General features: G+C 31.5%; 2 protein-coding genes across 4 annotated transcripts in view; one reads left to right on the forward strand and one right to left on the reverse strand.

The window, feature by feature from the left end:
- The first annotated feature begins 675 nt into the window (after positions 1-675).
- Positions 676-20,349, forward strand: pigl (phosphatidylinositol glycan anchor biosynthesis class L). The gene is made up of 7 exons (XM_062960352.1): positions 676-1,269; positions 3,701-3,800; positions 5,740-5,830; positions 8,612-8,679; positions 14,532-14,563; positions 14,731-14,864; positions 19,175-20,349. The coding sequence occupies exons 1-7, from the start codon at positions 930-932 to the stop codon at positions 19,271-19,273; spliced, it is 864 nt and encodes a 287-aa protein (XP_062816422.1). The 5' UTR covers positions 676-929; the 3' UTR covers positions 19,274-20,349.
- Positions 20,350-22,611: 2,262 nt separating this feature from the next.
- The window catches only part of cenpv (centromere protein V), a 40,593-nt gene continuing 36,482 nt past the window's right edge, over positions 22,612-26,722 (reverse strand). The window contains exon 5 of one of the 3 annotated variants that reach the window (XM_062960353.1): positions 22,612-22,807. In XM_062960353.1, the coding sequence (XP_062816423.1) occupies positions 22,641-22,807 (167 nt within the window). In that variant the 3' untranslated portion in view covers positions 22,612-22,640. The remainder of the gene's footprint in view (positions 22,808-26,722) is intronic. The other 2 variants (XR_010000281.1, XR_010000280.1) reach the window with 2 other exon arrangements.

Genomic DNA, 26,722 nt, shown 5'->3' on the forward strand with positions numbered 1-26,722 from the left:
GTTCTATTATTCGTGTTTTATTACGTCGTATAATTTTGCATTATTATTATACTATATTTATTATTATTTCCATTATTATGTTCTATTATTATTTCGTGTTTTATTACGTCGTATTATTTTGCATTATTATTATTATACTATATTTATTATTATTTCCATTATTATGTTCTATTATTATTTTGTGTTTTATTACGTCGTATAATTTTGCATTATTCTTATACTATATTTATTATTATTTCCATTATTATGTTCTATTATTATTTTGTGTTTTATGTTGTATTATTTTGCATGATTCTTATTATACTATATTTATTATTATTTCCATTATTATGTTCTATTATTATTTTGTGTTTTATTACGTCGTATTATTTTGCATTATTCTTATTATACTATATTTATTATTATTTCCATTATTATGTTCTATTATTATTTCGTGTTTTATTACGTCGTATAATTTTGCATTATTTTTATTATACTATATTTATTATTATTTCCAGTAAAATGTTCTATTATTATTTTGTGTTTTATTATGTCATATTATTTTGCATTATTCTTATTATACTATATTTATTATTATTTCCAATATTATGTTCTATTATTATTTTATGTTTTATTATGTCGTATTATTTTGCATGATTCTTATTATACTATATTTATTATTATTTCCAATATTATGTTCTATTATTATTTTGTGTTTTATTACGTCGTATAATTTTGCATTATTTTTATTATACTATATTTATTATTATTTCCATTATTATGTCCTATTATTATTTTGTGTTTTATTACGTCGTATTATTTTGCATTATTATCATACTGTACTTTATTGTTATTTTCCATTATTTTATTTTAATGCAATGAATATAAATATATTAATAGTATAACCCAGAGATATTCATTGTTATTTAAAGGGGGAAAATATATGTCTGATGGTTGTATGTTTTCCGGGTGGTATTGAAAGTCTAAACCTATTTTTTTATATATTCCGGAACGATGGTTTCGCGACTCCTGTTTCCCGCCGGACGTTTTTTGACACTTCCGGTATCATGGCGGCGCCCGTGTGGCTGCTCGCCGTTGCCGTTCCGCTCTGGCTGGCGACTTGTTGGTGGCTGCGCCGCCGTTTGTACGGCAAGCGGGGGGCGCTTTTAGCGGACGGACCTCCCGCGACGCTGTTCGTGACGGCGCACCCTGATGACGAGGCGATGTTCTTCGCGCCCGCCATCCTCGGCCTGGCTCCGGCCCCGCGGCGGCTGCTCTGCCTCTCCTCAGGTGAGGGTCGCTTAGCAACAGTGACGTCAGCGCTCGCCTGCCTTTCTCATTGGCTCGTCAGCGCGGCAGCCTAGCAACGCTCGCTCGCCTGCCTTTCTCATTGGCCCGTCAGCGCGGCAGCCTAGCAACGCTCGCTCGCCTGCCTTTCTCATTGGCCCTCGCCTCCTTTTTCTTCTTCTTCTTCTTTGCGGGGTGACGTCACGGCGTCACGGCCATTTTGTACACGCAAGTCCCTGTCAGTTCCCGGTTTTTCCGGTTAGTATTATGGGATGCGCGTGACGTCAGCAGCCCTCATCCAATCAAATAAATAATACTAAATGTAATGAAAATGGATATAAAATAATGATATTTGAATTATCCCTATTAATAATTATTATTATGATTAAGATTATTAACACGTTAATATTGTTATAAAATATATATTGATATATTTATTGTACATAATAATTATTAGTATATATTATAATAATATATTACATATTAGTAATATATTATTATATGTTAATATCACAATATATTAATAATTATTACTACAGTATAATATATTGATATATATTACTTACATATTAGTAATACAATATATTAATAATTATGACTACAGTATAATATATTGATATATATTACTTACATATTAGTAATACAATATATTAATAATTATGACTACAGTATAATATATTGATATATATTACTTACATATTAGTAATACAATATATTAATAATTATGACTACAGTATAATATATTGATATATATTACTTACATATTAGTAATACAATATATTAATAATTATGACTACAGTATAATATATTGATATATATTACTTACATATTAGTAATACAATATATTAATAATTATGACTACAGTATAATATATTGATATATATTACTTACATATTAGTAATACAATATATTAATAATTATGACTACAGTATAATATGTTGATATATATTACTTACATATTAGTAATACAATATATTAATAATTATGACTACAGTATAATATATTGATATATATTACTTACATATTAGTGATACAATATATTAATAATTATTACTACAGTATAATATATTGATATATATTACTTACATATTAGTGATACAATATATTAATAATTATTACTACAGTATATTATGTTAATATATATTACTTACATATTAATAATATAATATTATGTTAATATCACAATATATTAATAATTATTACAGCATATATTAATATATTACATATTACTAATATAATATTATATGTTAATATCACAATATATTAATAATTATTACTACAGTATATTATATGTTAATATATATTACTTACATATTAGTAATATAATATTATATTTTAATATCACAATATATTAATAATTATTTCTACAGTATATTGTAATATATTAATATATTACATATTAGTAATATAATATTATATGTTAATATCACAATATATTAATAATTATTACTACAGTATATTATATTAATATATATTACTTACATATTAGTAATATATTATATGTTAATATCACAATATATTAATTATTTCTACAGTATATTATATTAATATATTACATATTAGTAATATAATATTATAGGTTAATATCACAATATATTAATAATTATTACTACAGTATATTATAATATATTAATATATATTACTTACATATAAGTAATATAATATATTTTAATATCACAATATATTAATAATTATTTCTACAGTATATTGTAATATATTAATATATTAGTAATATAATATGTTAATATCACAATATATTAATAATTATTTCTACAGTATATTGTAATAATATATTACATATTAGTAATATAATATGTTAATATCACAATATATTAATAATTATTTCTACAGTATATTATAATATATTAATATATTACATATTAGTAATATAATATTATAGGTTAATATCACAATATATTAATAATTATTACTACAGTATATTATAATATATTTACATATTAGTAATATAATATTATAGGTTAATATCACAATATATTAATAATTATTACTACAGTATATTATAATATATTAATATATATTACATATTAGTAATATAATATTATAGGTTAATATCACAATATATTAATAATTATTACTACAGTATATAATATATTAATATATATTACATATCAGTAATATAATATTATATGTTAATATCACAATATATTAATAATTATTACTACAGTATATTATATTATTAATATATATTATTTCCATATTAGTAATACAATATATTAATAATTATTACTACAGTATTATTATTATTATTAATACCATAATATATTTATATATGTTTAGTATATGTATTACATTATTATTATTTCCTCTATTATTAGATATTATTCATTGTTATATTATTAATATATTTATGAAATTTATTGCATTAATATTACATTATTATTATTATTATTATTATTTCCTTTGGGATTGGTAGGCAACTATTACAAGGAGGGCGAAATCCGCAAGGACGAGCTTCGCGAGAGCTGCACCGTGCTGGGAATCCCACCTTCCCAGGTGACCCTCATCGATCACAGGTATTGTTGTTATTATTATTATTATTATTATTATCTGTTTTTATTTCTGAAATTTACCACTCTTGGCTTATACTGGAGTCAATGCTTTCCCAGTTTTTTTTGGTAAAATTAGGTGCCTCGGCTTATATTCGGGTCGACTTATACTCGATTATATACGGTAATTTTATTGGTATCTCGGCTTATACTGGAGTTAATGTTTTCCCAGGTTTTTTGTGGTTAAATTAGGTGCCTCGGCTTATATTCAGGTCGGCTTATACTCGAGTATATACGGTAATTTTATTGGTATCTCGGCTTATACTGGAGTCAATGTTTTCCCAGGGTTTTTGGTGGTAAAATTAGGTGCCTCGGCTTATATTCGGGTCGGCTTATACTCGAGTATATACGGTAATTTTATTGGCATCTCGGCTTATACTGGAGTCAATGTTTTCCCAGGGTTTTTGGTGGTAAAATTAGGTGCCTCGGCTTATATTCGGGTCGGCTTATACTCGAGTATATACGGTAATTTTATTGGCATCTCGGCTTATACTGGAGTCAATGTTTTCCCAGGGTTTTTGGTGGTAAAATTAGGTGCCTCGGCTTATATTCGGGTCGGCTTATACTCGAGTATATACGGTAATTTTATTGGCATCTCGGCTTATACTGGAGTCAATGTTTTCCCAGGTTTTTTGGTGGTAAAATTAGGTGCCTCGGCTTATATTCGGGTCGGCTTATACTCGAGTATATACGGTAATTTTATTGGCATCTCGGCTTATACTGGAGTCAATGTTTTCCCAGGTTTTTTGGTGGTAAAATTAGGTGCCTCGGCTTATATTCGGGTCGGCTTATACTCGAGTATATACGGTAATTTTATTGGTATCTCGGCTTATACTGGAGACAATGTTTTCCCCGGTTTTTGGTTGGAAAAATTAGGTGCCTCGGCTTATATTCGGGTCAGCTTATACTTGAGTATATACGGTATTTGTGTCGCGTTCTCTTCTCCCAGTTGTGCTTTGGGTCAGTCTTCCACCAGAAAAAGCACCAAGACACACGCTGGTAGATTCCAACAGGTTTTATTGTACAGAATACCAGAACCTTCTCTTTGGCCCACTTATAGAGGGGCTCTCACACACCAGAGGGTCATTGAGGTTTTATGGCTGGCCCGCTTTATGGCTGGCATCAGTTCTTTGTCAGCCGACCGGAGATGCCAAAGATTGGAGATCATGACATAACAGGTTTTATTGTACAGAATACCAGAACCTTCTCTTTGGCCCACTTATAGAGGGGCTCTCACACACCAGAGGGTCATTGAGGTTTTATGGCTGGCCCGCTTTATGGCTGGCATCAGTTCTTTGTCAGCCGACCGGAGATGCCAAAGATTGGAGATCATGACATAACAGGTTTTATTGTACAGAATACCAGAACCTTCTCTTTGGCCCACTTATAGAGGGGCTCTCACACACCAGAGGGTCATTGAGGTTTTATGGCTGGCCCGCTTTATGGCTGGCATCAGTTCTTTGTCAGCCGACCGGAGATGCCAAAGATTGGAGATCATGACATAACAGGTTTTATTGTACAGAATACCAGAACCTTCTCTTTGGCCCACTTATAGAGGGGCTCTCACACACCAGAGGGTCATTGAGGTTTTATGGCTGGCCCGCTTTATGGCTGGCATCAGTTCTTTGTCAGCCGACCGGAGATGCCAAAGATTGGAGATCATGACATAACAGGTTTTATTGTACAGAATACCAGAACCTTCTCTTTGGCCCACTTATATAGGGGCTCTCACACACCAGAGGGTCATTGAGGTTTTATGGCTGGCCCGCTTTATGGCTGGCATCAGTTCTTTGTCAGCCGACCGGAGATGCCAAAGATTGGAGAAAATGACAATGTGAAGGCCCCGAACTAAAAGGAGAGGTGGGAAATAAATACAATATTATTATTATTATTATCATTTCCGCAGGGACCTCCCCGACCACCCTTCCGTCGAGTGGGACGTGGTGCTGCTCTCCGCCCTGATCCTGGAGCAAATCGAGGCTCACCGCATCGGCCTGGTAAGGAAACTCTGGATACTTCAGCGTTAGATCTCCCTCCCCGACCTTTCCTCCATATCCTCAGGGCTCGGCCTCGCGTCGGTCGGAGCAAAACCAGACCGGCGAGGAAGGAGAAGCACTTTGGTTTCCTCTTTCGTTTTTTTTTTTCTCCTCATTTGGCCTTGTAAAGATCTAAGAACGTCTAAGGAATATATGCGACAGAGGCTTAGATGTTGGAAGAACAATAACAAGTTTATTCAGGCACAGAGCTTAGTGGTTACAATGTTGTTTCTCACTTAGAGGTATTCTTATTAACAGTTACAAAACTAGAATGAGATGAATCAACTCTCTAAAGTATCACTTCTTTTACTTAAAGTAGTTAAAACGTCTTCCTCTGCTACTTTTAAACTCTATGAGTCCAGCTGGGATTGGTTCCCAACATCTGAAACTTGGACTATGCAGTGACTTCAAACCACAGTCACCCCTGTGATATACTATCACAGATTCTCTGTGCCTTTCTAGGACACAGACCACATTAAATAAGTCACCAAACCTATTTAAAAACTGACTCAAAATGAACAATTGAGTCTCCTTGATCCCATCAACCTGGAATCGATCTTCCCTGTGCCTCCTCATAGCACAGACTACATTCAATAAGTCACCAAACTTATTTAAAACCGACTCAAAATGAACAATTGAGTCTCCTTGATCCCATCAACCTGGAATCAATCTTCCCTGTGCCTCATCAGAGCACAGACCACATTAAATAAGTCACCAAACTTATTTAAAAACCGACTCAAAATGAACAATTGAGTCTCCTTGATCCCATCAACCTGGAATCAATCTTCCCTGTGCCTCATCAGAGCACAGACCACATTAAATAAGTCACCAAACTTATTTAAAAACCGACTCAAAATGAACAATTGAGTCTCCTTGATCCCATCAACCTGGAATCGATCTTCCCTGTGCCTCCTCAGAGCACAGACTACATTAAATAAGTCACCAAACTTATTTAAAACCGACTCAAAATGAACAATTGAGTCTCCTTGATCCCATCAACCTGGAATCAATCTTCCCTGTGCCTCCTCAGAGCACAGACTGACTCTCTTTTTTAAACTCTACACTTCTTCAACTAAACGGCAGTTGGCCCCGCCTACTTCTCCATGGCAACCAGCCTCTGAGTGCTGAGATGCAATAACTGTAATACTTACCCTTTTAAAACATAAACACACAATTAAACATAACATCTGTAAACCAAAATTCGTACTACATTACAATTATTATCCACTATAATTATTATCCACGATTATTATTATGATTGGACTCAGATAATATCACTATGATATTATTATTGTTGTTGTTGTTGTTATCTATTATTATTATTATTGGACTCAGATAATATCACTATGATATTATCATGATTGTTGTTGTTGTTATCTATTATTATTATTATTGGACTCAGATAATATCACTATGATATTATTATTATTATTGTTGTTATCTATTATTATTATTGGACTCAGATAATATCACTATGATATTATTATTGTTGTTATCTATTATTATGATTGGACTCAGATAATATCACTATGATATTATTGTTGTTGTTGTTGTTATCTATTATTATTATTATTGGACTCAGATAATATCACTATGATATTATCATTGTTGTTGTTATCTATTATTATTATTGGACTCAGATAATATCGCTATGATATTGTTGTTGTTGTTGTTATCCATTATTATTATTATTGGACTCAGATAATATCACTATGATATATTACCAGGACACAGACTACATTAAATAAGTCACCAAACTTTTTAAAACCGACTCAAAATGAACAATTGAGTCTCCTTGATCCCATCAACCTGGAATCGATCTTCCCTGTGCCTCCTCAGAGCACAGACTGACTTTCTTTTTTAAACTCTACACTTTTTCAACTAAACGGCAGTTTATATAAAAGAGTGATGGCATCACGGCAACCCACAAAACAACAAAACTACAGGCCCCCCAACCTCGAAATTTGACAACACAACCCATCATCCATGCCTCTAGGTTGCTACAACAAAAAGAAAAGAAAAATAAAGTCCTAATTAGAGAGAGAGGAATAATTGCTTTTATCCAATTGCTGCCAGTTAGAAGGCTAAGCTCCTCCAACTTGGTCTCCTAGCAACCCAATAAAAAATAATAAAAAACACTAAAAAATTGATACAATACAATACTATAATAACAGAAAATAACTAAAAATAATACAAGAAAATAATAAAATATAATAAATAAAAATATAACTTAGAATAAAATTAATAAAAAAATGCAAATAACGTCAAATGAAAATTACACAACAATTTTTAACCAATACCACCACCACTTTGCCACAGCAACGCGTGGCCCGGGCACAGCTAGTTTTCTCTATTATTGTTATATTATCAATATGTTTATTATATTTATGGCATTATTATTATTATTATTATTATTATTATTGTTATTGTTATTATCTCCTATATGATTCGTAGGCTGTTGGGAGGGATCGGATGGTGCCTTACTCTACGGGAGAATTGGGTCGGGCTGGGTGTCCCTTCCCGCTCTAGGATTCTATAAAGAAAAGCTGGATGGGCATCTCTCGGGAGGGATCAGATGGTGCCTTCCTCAGGCGGAAAAGGGTCGAACTTGGACTTAAGCCAGCCAACCTGATGGGATCCCCGTAACAAGGCTTCCAACGCATCTCCGGACTAATATATACCTTAGAAATATATATTCCGCAACGAAAACATACATGTCTGCTCCTTCTATCTCCCGCCCAGGTGGTGACCTTCGACGCGGGAGGGGTCAGCGCTCACGCCAACCACAAATCCCTCTACGCCGCGGTCAGGTATGTCTCTTGATGCCCCGTGTTGAGACCCAGAGCTTCCCGGCCATTCGCAAAGGCCCCCGGTCCCTGTTTGGAAGCCTTCGACATAACTACGAGTCGTTTGTAAGTCAGGGACGGCCTGTATATCTATTTGGCTGTACAAGAAAACCGCACTACAAATTAGAGCTGACAAAAAACCGGTACAAGAAAACCGCACTACAAACTAGAACTGACAGCTGGCACCACAAAACATGGCATGGAAAGTTCCTTGACAAAATTGAAGGAAAGATACCGTGGGACTGGGTTGTTGAATGTCTTTCGGGCTGTGTGGCCATGTTCCAGAAGTATTCTCTCCTGACGTTTCGCCGGAACATGGCCACACAGCCCGAAAGACATACAACAACCCAGTCCCACGGTATCTTTCCTTCAATTTTGCCAAGGAACTTTCCATGCCATGTTTTGTGGTGCCAGCTGTCAGTTCTAGTTTGTAGTGCGGTTTCCTTGTACTGTTTTTTGGTCAGCTCTAGTTTGTAGTGCGGTTTTATTGTACTGGTTTTTTTTGTCAGCTCTAGTTTGTAGTGCGGTTTCCTTGTACTGTTTTTTGGTCAGCTCTAGTTTGTAGTGTGGTTTTCTTGTACTGGTTTTTTGTCAGCTCTAGTTTGTAGTGCGGTTTTCTTGTACTGTTTTTTTTTTTGTCAGCTCTAGTTTGTAGTGCGGTTTTCTTGTACTATTTTTTGTCAGCTCTAGTTTGTAGTGCAGTCTTCTTGTACTGGTTTTTTGTCTGCTGTGCTTTGAGGAGTTTCTGATTTTTGACTTCAATCAAAGCAGATTCTTCACTTTGCTTGACATATTCTGCCAGGGCATGTTCTTTTTCTTTGACTGCTTGTTTTACTTGCAAGAGTCCTCTGCCCCCTGATCTTCGAGGCAGATAAAGCCGGTCAACATCACTGCGAGGGTGCAGTGAATGATGAATGGTCATGAGTTTTCTTGTTTTTCTGTCCAAATTGTCCAGTTCCACCTGTGTCCAATATTTACACACATAAATAACATCTGCCAGATTCCAGTTGGATGGAAGATGGCTATAGTTGTCCCGGTTTACAAAAAAGGGAACAAAAAAGACCCTGGTTCCTACAGGCCAATTAGCCTAATTGATATTGTGGCCAAGATATATGCCAGATATCTCCTGAACAGAGCTGAATGCTGGGAAAAAGAAAAACATATCCTCGTTGAAGAACAGGCTGGCTTCAGGCAGAATAGATCAACTATTGATAATTGCTTTGTTTTAAATCATACAATTGCAAAGCCTGAATTGCCTTTGTCCTGATGGCTTGCTCCTGGGCTGCAATATTATTATTATTATTATTATTATTGGCTGGAGTTATAGTTTGGAAATGTCCCTGTTCCGACTTACAGACGCACTCAACTCAAAGACAGACCTACAGAATCGATTTTGTGAGCAGAAAAATAGAGAGCGGGGACTCGGTGTACTCTGTCAATTTCCTCTTTGGGAATGGAAGCCCCAAACCGCAGGGAGTCCGAAAGCGAGCCCAGCCGTTGGGAAACACAGCGGCAACCTCTGCCCTGGTTGGAAGGGCGCCAGGCCCGGCCGCTCCTGCAAACACGCATGCACTCGTGCGCTGCCAGGAGCCGTTTCCCAATAACCCCGTCACCAAGGCCCACTTTCTATTTAAAGAGATCCACTCCTTGAAAAGCCCTCTAATGCCCTGCTAGAATAGGCTTCCACCACACTCCTCCTTGTCATTTTATATCAGTATAATTCTACATTACCAGCACTGTTATTATTGTATATCATTATTTTATTGTATTTTTACTATTTTATATTTTTATATAATGTATTGATATTTTATATCAGGGGCCCCCAAACTAAGGCCCGGGGGCCGGATGCGGCCCTCCAAGGTCATTGACCTGGCCCCCGCCCTCAGTTTTATAATATAATATTTTTGTATCAGTTTTAATAAAATAATATATTGTATATACATATAATATTGATAATAATATTATGTTATACAATATAATACTAATAATAATACCATATAATAATATTAATTATATGTTATATATTACGTATTATATAATAGTATAGTGGTATAGTTCAATATAGTAATATATAATGCTAATATTGTGCTATGCTAATAATATAATATATTGTATGTACATACAGCTGCCCTGAGTCCCCTTCAGGGTGAGAAGGGTGGGATATAAATGTAGTAAATAAATGCAGTAAATAAATAATTAATTTTAGACTTAGGCTCAGCCAAAGTCTGAAATGACTTGAAGGCACACAACAACAACAACAACAATCCTAATTAACTTGACTATCTCATTGGCCAGTAGCAGGCCCACACTTTCCATTGAAATCCTGATAGGTTTATGTTGGTTAAAATTGTTTTCATTTTTAAATATTGTATTGTTCTTTCGTTGTTGTTGTTGTTGCACTACAAATAAGACATGTGTAGTGTGCATAGGAATTTGTTTGTATTTTTTTTCAAATGATAATTCGGCCCCTCAACAGTCTGAAAGATTGTGGACCGGCCCTCTGCTTAAAAGGTTTGAGGACCCCTGTTTTATATTATTATTATATTTATTTATTTGCTACATTGATATGCCGCCCTTCTCACCCCGAAGAGGACTCAGAGCGGCTTACAAATTAAATTTACATACATTATTATATTAGCATAGTACAATACTGGTAATAAATTACTATATTGTACAGTATCAATATATTGTAATATTATTGTATTGTATTATTAGTATTATACCGTATTACAATATAATATTATGAATATTATATGTATATACAATATGTTATAATTATTATATATTATTGTAAATTATATTGTATATATAAATATATATATATACACACACACACATATTATAGCATTGTATGTATTATTATATTATTGTGTTTTTATTTTTATATTATTATATTATAATATTGTATTTTTGATATTTTATTATTATATTATTGTATTTTTGATATTTTATGTAATTATTGTAATATAGTATTTTTACCATTTTATATTATTGTATTTTTATTATTTTATGCTATTATAGTACTTTTCATATTTTATATTCTTATTATATTATTGTATTTTTACTATTTTATATTTTTATATAATGTATTGATATTTTATATTATTATTATAGCATTGTATATTGGTATTATTATATTATTGTGTTTTTATTATTTTAATATTATTATATTATAGTATTGTATTTTTGATATTTTATATTATTATATTATTGTATTATTGATATTTTATATTATTATTGTAATATAGTATTTTTACCATTTTGTATTATTGTATTTTTATTATTTTATGTTATTACAGTACTTTTTATTATTTTGTTTTGTATTTTATTTTATATCATTATTTTATTGTATTTTTACTATTTTATATTTTTATATAATGTATTGATATTTTATATAATATTATTGTATTTTTATTATTTTATGTTATTATAGTACTTTTCATTATTTTGTTTTGTATTTTATTTTATATCATTATTTTATTGTATTTTTACTATTTTATATTTTTATATAATGTATTGATATTTTATATAATATTATTGTATGTTTATTATTTTATATTGTATTATTATTGCATTTTTGATATTTTATATTATTATATTATTATATATTTATTGTATTATTATAGTATTGTATTTTTGATATTTTATCAAAAATCAGTAGAGTCTCACTTATCCAACATAAACGGGCCGGTAGAACGTTGGAGAAGCAAAAATGTGGGATAATAAGGAGGGATTAAGGAAAAGCCTATTACACATCAAATCTGGTTATGATTTTACAAATTAAGCACCGAAACATCTCTTCAATACATTGTGATATTTTGGTGCTAAATTTGTAAATACAGTAACTACTACATAGCATTACTGCGTATTAAACTACTTTTTCTTTCAAATTTGTTGTATAACATGATGTTTTGGTGCTTAATTTGTAAAATCATAACCTAATTTGATGTTTAATAGGCTTTTCCTTAATCCCTCCTTATTATCCAAGATATTCACTTATCTAACGTTCTGCTGGCCCGTTTATGTTGGATAAGTGAGACTCTACTGTATTATTGTCTTTTTACTATTTTATATTATTATTACGTTATCGTATTTTTTAAAATCTTATTGCCACTATTTATCAAGTACAGTATTATTGTCTTTTTACTATTTTATATTATTATTATGTTATCGTATTTTTTAAATCTTATGGCCACTATTTATCAAAGTACAGTATTATTGTCTTTTTACTATTTTATATTATTATTACGTTATCGTATTTTTTAAAATCTTATTGCCACTATTTATCAAGTACAGTATTATTGTCTTTTTACTATTTTATATTATTATTATGTTATCGTATTTTTTTAATCTTATTGCCACTATTTATCGAAGTACAGTATTATTGTCTTTTTACTATTTTATATTATGTTATCATATTTTTTAAATCTTATTGCCACTATTTATCAAAGTACAGTATTATTGTCTTTTTACTATTTTATATTATTATGTTATCATATTTTTAAAAATCTTATTGCCACTATTTATCAAAGTACAGTATTATTGTCTTTTTACTATTTTATATTATTATTATATTATTGTATTTTTTAAATCTTATGGCCACTATTTATCAAAGTACAGTATTATTGTCTTTTTACTTTTATATTATTATTATATTATTGTATTTTTTAAATCTTATTGCCACTATTTATCAAAGTACAGTATTATTGTCTTTTTACTATTTTATATTATTATTATGTTTATTATGTTTACATACTCGATATGCCCAAATACAAATACTGGTGGGTTTTGAGGGAAATTGGCCTCAACATTTACAATAATATATAATAATTATAACATATTGTATATACATATAATATTCATAATATTATATTGTAATACGATATAATACTAATTATACAACATAATAATATTAATTATATATTATATTTTACATGTAATATTACTAATAATATTACAATATATTGATACAGTACAATATACAGTAGAGTCTCACTTATCCAACATAAACGGGCCGGCAGAATGTTGGAAAAATGAATATGTTGGATAATAAGGAGAGATTAAGAAAAAGCCTATTAAACATCAAAATAGGTTATGATTTTACAAATGAAGCCCCAAAACATCATGTTATACAACAAATTTGACGGGAAAAGTAGTTCATTACACATTAATTCTATGTAGTAATTACTGTATTTACGAATTTAGCACCAAAATATCATGATACATTGAAAACATTGACTACAAAAATGCGTTGGATAATCCAGAACGTTGGATAAGCGAGTGTTGGATAAGTGAGACTCTACTGTACATTGAAAACATTGACTACAAAAATGCGTTGGATAATCCAGAATGTTGGATAAGCGAGGCTTGGATAAGTGAGACTCTACTGTAATTACTGTATTTACGAATTTAGCACCAAAATATTACGATATATTGAAAACATTGACTCCAAAAATGCGTTGGATAATCCAGAACGTTGGATAAATGAGACTCTACTGTAATATTCATAATATTATATTGTAATACGATATAATACTAATTATACAATATAATAATATTAATTATATATTATATTGTATTTTTTTAAATCTTATGGCCACTATTTATCAAGGTATGTCTATTTTATGTGACCTCATTAGTTTTATGATTTGTTTTATTGTTGTGCTTTGTATTGCCTGTTTGGCCTGGGTTTGGCGCCATGTAAGCTGCCCCGAGTCCCTTTGGGGAGATGGGGTGGGGTATAAAAATAAAATTATTATTATTATTATTATTATTATTATTATTATTATTATTATTATTATTTCTTTTTTCAACAGGTTCCTAATATCAGAGGGGAAGCTTCCAAAAGGTATGTTAACTCCATGGCCCAACAGCACCCCCTAGTGGGTTCTCTCTATACAGCAGTGGGTTGACTTTGAAGCCAGTGTCCCAAGGATTATTATTAATAATAATAATAATAATAATAATAATAATAATAATAATAATACCTATCCACCTTCTTTCTCTTTTGCCCAGGCTGCCAGGTGCTCACCCTGGAGACGGTCCCCCTTTTCCGGAAATACGCCTCCCTCCTGGATCTCCCCGTGGCCTGGGTGCGAGGCCCCGATGTGCTCTTTGTGCTGACGCAAGAAGAGGCCGACCGGGCCAAGGTGGGGCTTAATCCAATTCACTAATAATAATATTAATAATAATAATAATAATAATAGTGGATACCAACAACAACAATATCATTGTGATATTTTCTGAGTCTTAAACTAATAATAATAATAATAATAATAATAATAATAATAATAATAATAGTGGATACCAACAACAACAATATCATTGTGATATTTTCTGAGTCTTAAACTAATAATAATAATAATAATAATAATAATAATAATAGTGGATACCAACAACAACAATATCATTGTGATATTTTCTGAGTCTTAAACTAATAATAATAATAATAATAATAATAATAATAGTGGATACCAACAACAACAATATCATTGTGAAATTATCTGAGTCTTAAAATAATAATAATAATAATAATAATGTTTAACAACAACAACAATAATAATAATATCATAGTGATATTACAATTCCGATAATAATAATGGATAACAACAACAATAATAATAATATCATAGTGATATTACGATTGCAATCATAATAATGGATAACAACAACAACAATAATAATATCCTAGTGATATTACGATTCCAATAATAATAATAATAGAGAACAACAACAACAACAATATCATTGTGAAATTATCTGAGTCTTAAAATAATAATAATAATAATAATAATATCATAGTGATATTACAATTCCGATAATAATAATGGATAACAACAATTATAATAATATCCTAGTGATATTACGATTCCAATAATAATAATAATAGATAACAACAATAATAGTAATATCATAGTGATATTATCTGAGTCAAATAATAATAATAGAGAACAACAACAACAACAATATCATTGTGAAATTATCTGAGTCTTAAAATAATAATAATAATAATAATAATAATAATAATGTTTAACAACAACAACAATAATAATAATATCATAGTGATATTACAATTCCGATAATAATAATGGATAACAACAACAACAATAATAATATCATAGTGATATTACAATTCCAATAATAATAATGGATAACAACAATTATAATAATATCCTAGTGATATTACGATTCCAATAATAATAATAATAGATAATAACAATAATAGTAATATCATAGTGATATTATCTGAGTCAAATAATAATAATAGAGAACAACAACAACAATAATATCATTGTGAAATTATCTGAGTCTTAAAATAATAATAATAATAATAATAATATCATAGTGATATTACAATTCCAATAATAATAATAATGGATAACAACAATAATAATAATATCCTAGTGATATTACGATTCCAATAATAATAATAATAGATAACAACAATAATAGTAATATCATAGTGATATTATCTGAGTCAAATAATAATAATAGAGAACAACAACAACAACAATATCATTGTGAAATTATCTGAGTCTTAAAATAATAATAATAATAATAATAATAATAATAATAATAATGTTTAACAACAACAACAATAATAATAATATCATAGTGATATTACAATTCCGATAATAATAATGGATAACAACAACAACAATAATAATATCATAGTGATATTACAATTCCGATAATAATAATGGATAACAACAACAATAATAATATCCTAGTGATATTACGATTCCAATGATAATAATAATAGATAACAACAATAATAGTAATATCATAGTGATATTATCTGAGTCAAATAATAATAATAGAGAACAACAACAACAACATCATTGTGAAATTATCTGAGTCTTAAAATAATAATAATAATAATAATAATAATAATGTTTAACAACAACAACAATAATAATAATATCATAGTGATATTACAATTCCGATAATAATAATGGATAACAACAATAATAATAATAATATCATAGTGATATTACAATTCCAATAATAATAATGGATAACAACAATAATAATAATATCCTAGTGATATTACGATTCCAATAATAACAATAATAGTAATATCATAGTGATATTATCTGAGTCAAATAATAATAATAGAGAACAACAACAACAATAATATCATAGTGATATTATCTGAGTCTAATAATAATAATGGATAACAACAACAACGATATCATAGTGATATTATCTGAGTCTTATAATAATAATAGTGGATAACAACAACATCATAGTGATATTATCCGAGTCTAATAATAATAATAATAATAATAATAATAATAATGGATAACAATAACAATATAGTGATATTATCTGAGTCTAATAATAATAATAATAATGGATAACAACAACAATAATAATATCATAGTGATATTACGAGTCCAATAATAATAATAGATAACAACAATAATAGTAATATCATAGTGATATTATCTGAGTCCAATAATAATAGATAACAATATCATAGTGATATTATCTGAGTCTAATAATAATAATAATAATAATAATGGATAACAACAACAACAACATCATAGTGATATTACGAGTCCAATAATAATAATAATAGATAACAACAATAATAGTAATATCATAGTGATATTATCTGAGTCCAATAATAATAGATAACAATATCATAGTGATATTATCTGAGTCTAATAATAATAATAATAATAATGGATAACAACAACAACAACAACATCATAGTGATATTATCTGAGTTTAATAATAATAATAGATAAACAACAACAATAATAATAATATCATAGTGATATTATCTGAGTCTAATAATAATAATGGATAACAACAACAATAATAATATCATAGTGATATTACGAGTCCAATAATAATAATAGATAACAACAATAGTAATATCATAGTGATATTATCTGAGTCCAATAATAATAATAGATAAACAACAACAATAATAATATCATAGTGATATTATCTGAGTCTAATAATAATAATAATAATAATGGATAACAACAACAATAATAATATAGTGATATTATCTGAGTCCAATAATAATAATAGATAACAACAATAATAGTAATAATATCATAATGATATTATCTGAGTCCTATAATAATAATAGATAACAACAACAATAATAATATCATAGTGATATTATCTGAGTCCAATAATAATAATAGATAACAACAACAACAATAATAATAATATCATAGTGATATTATCTGAGTCCAATAATAATAATAATAGTGGATAATAACTATAGTGGATAATAATTGTAATGTAGTACGTATTTTGGTTTACAGATGTTATGTTTAATTGTGTGTTTATGTTTTAAAAAGGGTAAGTATCACAGTTATTGCATCTCAGCACTCAGAGGCTGGTTGCCGTGGAGAAGTAGGCGGAGCCAACTTCCAACTGGAAGAAGTGCAGAGTTTTAAAAAGTCCGTCAGTCTGTGCTTTGATGAGGCACAGGGAAGATTGATTCCAGGTTGATGGGATCAAGGAGACTCAATTGTTCATTTTGAGTCGGTTTTTAAATAAGTTTGGTGACTTATTTAATGTGGTCTGTGCTCTGATGAGGCACAGGGAAGATTGATTCCAGGTTGATGGGATCAAGGAGACTCAATTGTTCATTTTGAGTCGGTTTTTAAATAAGTTTGGTGACTTATTTAATGTGGTCTGTGCTCTGATGAGGCACAGGGAAGATTGATTCCAGGTTGATGGGATCAAGGAGACTCAATTGTTCATTTTGAGTCGGTTTTTAAATAAGTTTGGTGACTTATTTAATGTGGTCTGTGCTCTGAGGAGGCACAGGGAAGATTGATTCCAGGTTGATGGGATCAAGGAGACTCAATTGTTCATTTTGAGTCGGTTTTTAAATAAGTTTGGTGACTTATTTAATGTGGTCTGTGCTCTGATGAGGCACAGGGAAGATTGATTCCAGGTTGATGGGATCAAGGAGACTCAATTGTTCATTTTGAGTCGGTTTTAAATAAGTTTGGTGACTTATTTAATGTAGTCTGTGTCCTGGAAAGGCACAGAGAATCTGTGATAGTATATCACAGGGGTGACTGTGGTTTAAAGTCCAAGTTTTAGACTTTGGGAACCAATACCAGCTGGACTCAGAGTTTAAAAGTAGCAGAGGAAGAAGTTTTAACTACTTTTAAGTAAAAGAAGTGATACTTTAGAGAGTTGATTCATCTCATTCTAGTATTGTAACTGTTAATAAGAATACCTCTAAGTGAGAAACAACCTTGTAACCACTAAGCTCTGTGCCTGAATAAACTTGTTATTGTTCTTCCGACATCTAAGCCTCTGTTGCCTATATTCTAAACCACGTTACGCTACCCTTTAAAGTAAAAGTAAACATCTCCCTGTGTCTTTGGTGGTTGCATCTTTCCAAATTGGTGGCAGTCGATATTACAATAATAATAGCGGATAACAAGGTGCCTGTGTCCGGCTTCCCTTCCAGAGGGCCATGCGATGCCACCGCAGCCAGCTCCTCTGGTTCCGCCGCCTCTACGTCGCTTTCTCCCGCTACATGGTCATCAACTCGCTCAACTACCTCTGACCGAGGGGCAAAAGAGGTCCCGCCATCACCAGACAGACTTGCCGACCCTCCGCGGAAACTCATCCCGTGGCAACAACCACGCGAAGGCAAGCCTCACCACCTCTGAGGATGCCTGCCATCGATGTGGGCAAAACGTCAGGAGAGAATGCTGCGGGAACATGGCCACACAGCCCGGAAAATGCACAACAACCCAGTGACTCTGGCCATGAAAGCCTTCGACAACACACACCTGTCATGATCTCCGATCTTTGACATCTCCGGACACAGAGCAAGCGCTGACAAAGAACAGATGCCAGCCATAAAACCTCAATTACCCTCTGGTATGTGAGAGCCCCTATATAAATGGGCTACAGAGAAGGTTCTGGTATTCTGTACAATAAAACCTGTTATGTCACGATCTCCAATCTTTGACATCTCCCGTCGGCTGACAAAGAACAGATGCCAGCCATAAAACGGGCCAGCCATAAAACCTCAATAACCCTCTGGTATGTGAGAGCCCCTATATAAATGGGCCAAAGAGAAGGTTCTGGTATTCTGTACAATAATGATGTCATGATCTCTGATCTTTGACATCTCCAGACACAGGGCAAGCGCTGACAGCCCGGGGCTGTGGCGCAGACGGGAGAGCAATGAGTCACTGACCAAGAGGTCATAAGTTCGAGGCCCGCTCGGAGCTATGTTTGTTTGTCTTTGTCCTGTGTTAAAAAGGCACTGAATGTTTGCCTAATATGTGTAATGTGATCCGCCCTGAGTCCCCTTCGGGGTGAGAAGGGCGGAATATAAATGATGTAAATAAAGAAAGAAAGAAAGAACAGATGCCTGCCATAAAACCACAATGACCCTCTGGTATGTGAGAGCCCCTATATAAATGGGCTAAAGAGAAGGTTCTGGTATTCTGTACAATAATGATGTCATGATCTCTGATCTTTGACATCCCCGGACACAGGGCAAGCGCTGACAAAGAACAGATGCCAGCCATAAAAACCTCAATGACCCTCTGGTATGTGAGAGCCCCTATATAAATGGGCCAAAGAGAAGGTTCTGGTATTCTGTACAATAAAACCTGTTGGAATCTACCAGCATGTGTCTTGGTGCTTTATCCAGTCCCTTGGCAGGAAGAGAGGTTAGACTGAATGGCCTTTGGAGCCTCTTCCAATTATATGACTCTAATAATAATAATAGTAATAATAGCCATAATAATAATAATAATAACAATAATAATAATAATAACAACAGTCCTAGACACTTGGGAAGTGTTCAACTTGTGATTTTGTGAAACGAAATCCAGCATGTCTATCTTGTTTGCTGTGTCATAATAAAATAATAATAATAATAATAATAATAATAATACATCACACAGTCCTAGACACTTGGGAAGTGTTCGACTTGTGATTTTGTGATAGGAAATCCAGCATATCTATCTTGTTTGCTGTGTCATAATAAAATAATACAGTAATAATAATAATAATAATAATAATAATAATAATAATAATAATACATCACACAGTCCTAGACACTTGGGAAGTGTTCGACTTGTGATTTTGTGATACGAAATCCAGCATATCAATCTCGTTTGCTGTGTCATAATAAAATAATAATAATAATAATAATAATAATAATAATAATAATACATCACACAGTCCTAGACACCTGAGAAGTGTTCGACTTGTGATTTTGTGATACGAAATCCAGCATATCAATCTCGTTTGCTGTGTCATAATAAAATAATAATAATAATAATAATAATAATACATCACACAGTCCTAGACACTTGGGAAGTGTTCGACTTGTGATTTTGTGATACGAAATCCAGCATATCTATCTTGTTTGCTGTGTCATAATAAAATAATAATAATAATAATAATAATAATAATAATAATAATAATAATAATACATCACACAGTCCTAGACACTTGGGAAGTGTTCGACTTGTGATTTTGCGAAACGAAATCCAGCATATCTATCTTGTTTGCTGTGTCATAATAAAATAATAATAATAATAATAATAATAATAATAATAATACATCACACAGTCCTAGACACTTGGGAAGTGTTTGACTTGTGATTTTGTGATACGAAATCCAGCATATCAATCTCGTTTGCTGTGTCATAATAAAATAATAATAATAATAATAATAATAATAATAATACATCACACAGTCCTAGACACCTGAGAAGTGTTCGACTTGTGATTTTGTGATACGAAATCCAGCATATCAATCTCGTTTGCTGTGTCATAATAAAATAATAATAATAATAATAATAATAATAATAATAATAATAATAATAATACATCACACAGTCCTAGACACTTGGGAAGTGTTCGACTTGTGATTTTGTGATACGAAATCCAGCATATCAATCTCGTTTGCTGTGTCATAATAAAATAATAATAATAATAATAATAATAATAATAATAATAATAATAATAATACATCACACAGTCCTAGACACTTGGGAAGTGTTCGACTTGTGATTTTGTGATACGAAATCCAGCATATCAATCTCGTTTGCTGTGTCATAATAAAATAATAATAATAATAATAATAATAATAATAATAATAATACATCACACAGTCCTAGACACTTGGGAAGTGTTTGACTTGTGATTTTGTGATACGAAATCCAGCATATCAATCTCGTTTGCTGTGTCATAATAAAATAATAATAATAATAATAATAATAATAATAATAATACATCACACAGTCCTAGACACCTGAGAAGTGTTCGACTTGTGATTTTGTGATACGAAATCCAGCATATCAATCTCGTTTGCTGTGTCATAATAAAATAATAATAATAATAATAATAATACATCACACAGTCCTAGACACTTGGGAAGTGTTCGACTTGTGATTTTGTGATACGAAATCCAGCATATCAATCTCGTTTGCTGTGTCATAATAAAATAATAATAATAATAATAATAATAATAATAATAATAATAATAATAATACATCACACAGTCCTAGACACTTGGGAAGTGTTCGACTTGTGATTTTGTGATACGAAATCCAGCATATCAATCTCGTTTGCTGTGTCATACAATAAAATAATAATAAGAATAATAAGAATAATAATAATCATAATAATCATAATAATCATAATAATAATAATATACATCACACAGTCCTAGACACTTGGGAAGTGTTCGACTTGTGATTTTGTGATACGAAATCCAGCATATCTATCTTGTTTGCTGTGTCATAATAAAATAATACAGTAATAATAATAATAATAATAATAAAACTATTGACTCAGGGCGGCTCACAAAACACTCAAGGTGAGACACAAAATACAAGTGCAAACAAAACATAGGCAATAAGCAAGCACAATATTTTTGTCGATTTACAAAAGTAGCACCTTTTATTTGGAATGGGAAGGGGCCTCGGTGCCCAATGGGGAGGCGTCAGGTGTGGACATGCTCCGGAGGGTGGGGTGGGCACCCACGGCCTTCTCCCACTCCTTGCCGTTGATGGCCTCGACCATGACCATGCGCACCGTGCCCTCGTCCAGGCAATGCGGAGCAACACCTACAATAATAAGAAATTGTTTCTATAGACATTGACAAAATCACCATCTGCCAACTGCAAAAGGCCACCCGACTGGGATCTGCACGCATCATCTGAAAATACATCACACAGTCCTAGACACTTGGGAAGTGTTTGACTTGTGGTTTTGTGATACGAAATCCAGCATGTCTATCTTGTTTGCTGTGTCATAATAAAAGAATAATAATAATAAAGAACAATTCAATAATAATAATAATAATAATAATAATAATACATCACATAGGCCTAGACACTTGGGAAGTGTTTGACTTGTGATTTTGTGATACGAAATCCAGCATATCTATCTTGTTTGCTGTGTCATACAATAAAATAATAATAATAATAATAATAATATTAATAATAAAGACCAATTCAATAATAATAATAATAATACATCACACAGGCCTAGACACTTGGGAAGTGTTTGACTTGTGATTTTGTGATACGAAATCCAGCATATCTATCTTGTTTGCTGTGTCATACAATAAATAATAATAATAATAATAATAATAATAATAATAATAATAATACATCACACAGGCCTAGACACTTGGGAAGTGTTTGACTTGTGATTTTGTGATACGAAATCCAGCATGTCTATCTTGTTTGCTGTGTCATAATAAAAGAAGAAGAATAATAATAAAGATCAATTCAATAATAATAATAATAATAATAATAATAATAATACATCACACAGTCCTAGACACTTGGGAAGTGTTCAACTTGTGATTTTGTGATACGACATCCAGCATACCTGTTTTTGTGTCATACAATATTTCATATTTAATTTTGTATTGTTTTGTATCCGATTGTGCTGTAAGCCGCCCCGAGTCCCCTTCGGGGGAGATGGAGGCAGGATATAAATAAACTTATTATTATTATTATTATTATTATTATTATTATTATTATTATTAATACAATAATAACAATAATAATAATAACAATAATAAATCCAGCATATAGATCTCATTTGCTGTGTCATACAATAAAATAATAATAATAATAATAATAATAATAATAATAATAATAATAATACATCACACAGGCCTAGACACTTGGGAAGTGTTCAACTTGTGATTTTGTGATACAAAATCCAGCATATCTATCTTGTTTGCTGTGTCATAATAAAATAATAATAATAATAATAATAATAATAATAATATCTATCCTGCCACCATCCCCCCCAACTCAGGGTGGATGATAATATAGATAATACATAAATCCGAAATGATTAATAATAATAATAATAATAATAATAATAATAGATAATACATAAATCCGAAATGATACATAATAATGTAATATACAACATATTATATATAATAATAATAATAATAATAATAATAATAATAATAATATATACAGTATATATTAATATTATTACAGTAGAGTTTCACTTATCCAAGCTAAACGGGCCGGCCGAAGCTTGGATAAGCGAATATCTTGTATAATAAGGAGGGATTAAGTAAAAGCCTATTAAACATCAAATGAGGTTATGATTTTACAAATTAAGCACCAAAACATCATGTTATACAACACATTTGACAGAAAAAGTAGTTCAATACACTGTAATGTTATGTTGCAATTACTGTATTTACGAATTTAGCACCAAAATATCACGATATATTGAAAACATTGACGACAAAAATGGCTTGGATTATCCAGAGGCTTGGAAAAGTGAGACTCTACTTTATTATTATATATTGTATGTTATATATTATAGTAAAGGTACAGTAAAGGTATATTATATGTTGCACATTATACTATTATTATTATTAATATTAATAATAATAATAGTATAATGTGCAACATATAATATACCTTTACTATACCTTCTATATATATAAAAGAGTGATGGCATCACGGCAATTCACAAAACAACAAAAGTACAGGCCCCCCAACCTCAAAATTTGACAACACAACCCATCATCCATGCCTCTAGGTTGATACAACAAAAAGAAAAGAAAAATAAAGTCCTAATTAGAGGGAGAGCAATAATTTTTTTATCCAATTGCTGCCAGTTTAGAGGGCTAATCTCTGCCCACTTGGTGGCCTAGCAACCAAGGGACAGCCAGGGTTCAGTTAGGGGACAGGCAGATTTAGGCCTCACTGAGGCTTCTTCCACAGATTATCAGATTTGCACTGGATTATATGGCAGTGTAAACTCAAGGCCCTTCCACACAGCTATATAACCCATTTATAATCTTACATTATCTGCTTTGCACTGGATTATCTTGGGTCCACACTGCCATATAATCCACTTCAGTGTGCATTTTATACAGCTGTGAAGAAGGGGCCTCAGATAATCCAGTTCTGAGCAGATAATATATTATTAGAAATATACAGTAGAGTCTCACTTATCCAACGTAAACAGGCCGGCAGAACGTTGAATAAGTGAATATGTTGGATAATAAGAAGGGATTCAGGAAAAGCCAATTAAACATCAAATTAGGTAATCGTTATACAATTTAAGCACCAAAACATCATATTATACAACAAATTTGACAGAAAAAGTAGTTCCATGCGCAGTAATGCTATGTAGTATTTACAGTAGAGTCTCACTTATCCAACACTCGCTTATCCAACGTTCTGGATTATCCAACGCATTTTTGTAGTCAATGCTTTCAATATATCGTGATATTTTGGTGCTAAATTCATAAATACAGTAATTACTATATAGCATTACTGTGTATTGAACTACTTTTTCTTCCAAATTTGTTGTCTAACATGATGTTTTGGTGCTTAATTTGTAAAATCATAACTTAATTTGATGTTTAATAGGGTTATCCTTAATTCCTCATTATCCAACATATTCGCTTATCCAACGTTCTGCCGGCCCGTTTATGTTGGATAAGTGAGACTCTACTGTACTGTATTTACACATTTACCACTAAAATATCACAATGAATTTAAAACACTGACTACAAAAACATTGATTATGAAAAGGCAGACTGCGTTGGATAATCCAGAACATTGTATAAGCGAATGTTGGATAAGTGAGATTCTTCTTTAATATGAAATAATTACTGGGATAGAATAAAGCAGAACAATATAATCTCTAAAACCAGGACAGTAAATAAACAGGGGAATTCCACACAGGAAACAATCGGGGCCAGCTAACACCTCCCAACAAAGTATTCCCATCATCAAAGTCTGGCAAATCCTCTGTTTTCTCAGGGCCACAGACAGTAGAAGCACATAAAATATCGCAAACAACAACACTCTGAAAACAAGGGAATTCCAGACAGGAAACAATCAGGGCCAGCTAACACCTCCCAACAAAGTATTCCCATCATCAAAGTCTGGAAAATCCTCTGTTTTCTCAGGGCCACAGACAGTAGAAGCACATAAAATATCGCAAACAACACCACTCTGAAAACAAGGGAATTCCAGACAGGAAACAATCAGGGCCAGCTAACACCTCCCAACAAAGTATTCCCATCATCAAAGTCTGGAAAATCCTCTGTTTTCTCAGGGCCACAGACAGTAGAAGCACATAAAATATCGCAAACAACACCACTCTGAAAACAAGGGAATTCCAGACAGGAAACAATCAGGGCCAGCTAACACCTCCCAACAAAGTATTCCCATCATCAAAGTCTGGAAAATCCTCTGTTTTCTCAGGGCCACAGACAGTAGAAGCACATAAAATATCGCAAACAACACCACTCTGAAAACAAGGGAATTCCAGACAGGAAACAATCAGGGCCAGCTAACACCTCCCAACAAAGTATTCCCATCATCAAAGTCTGGCAAATCCTCTGTTTTCTCAGGGCCACAGACAGTAGAAACACATAAAATATCGCAAACAACACCACTCTGAAAACAAGGGAATTCCAGACAGGAAACAATCAGGGCCAGCTAACACCTCCCAACAAAAAATTCACTCAGGGAGGA

Source organism: Anolis carolinensis, unplaced genomic scaffold, assembly GCF_035594765.1.
Source record: "Anolis carolinensis isolate JA03-04 unplaced genomic scaffold, rAnoCar3.1.pri scaffold_7, whole genome shotgun sequence".
NCBI lineage: Eukaryota > Metazoa > Chordata > Lepidosauria > Squamata > Dactyloidae > Anolis > Anolis carolinensis.

Bases quoted from the DNA above. Each gene is read 5' to 3' on its own strand.
- pigl (XM_062960352.1), top strand. From the start codon at position 930: ATGGTTGTATGTTTTCCGGGTGGTATTGAAAGTCTAAACCTATTTTTT. The intron at 8,680-14,531 runs GTATGTCTCTTG...TTTTTTCAACAG, and splicing joins TCCCTCTACGCCGCGGTCAG to GTTCCTAATATCAGAGGGGA. The intron at 14,564-14,730 runs GTATGTTAACTC...TCTTTTGCCCAG, and splicing joins AGAGGGGAAGCTTCCAAAAG to GCTGCCAGGTGCTCACCCTG.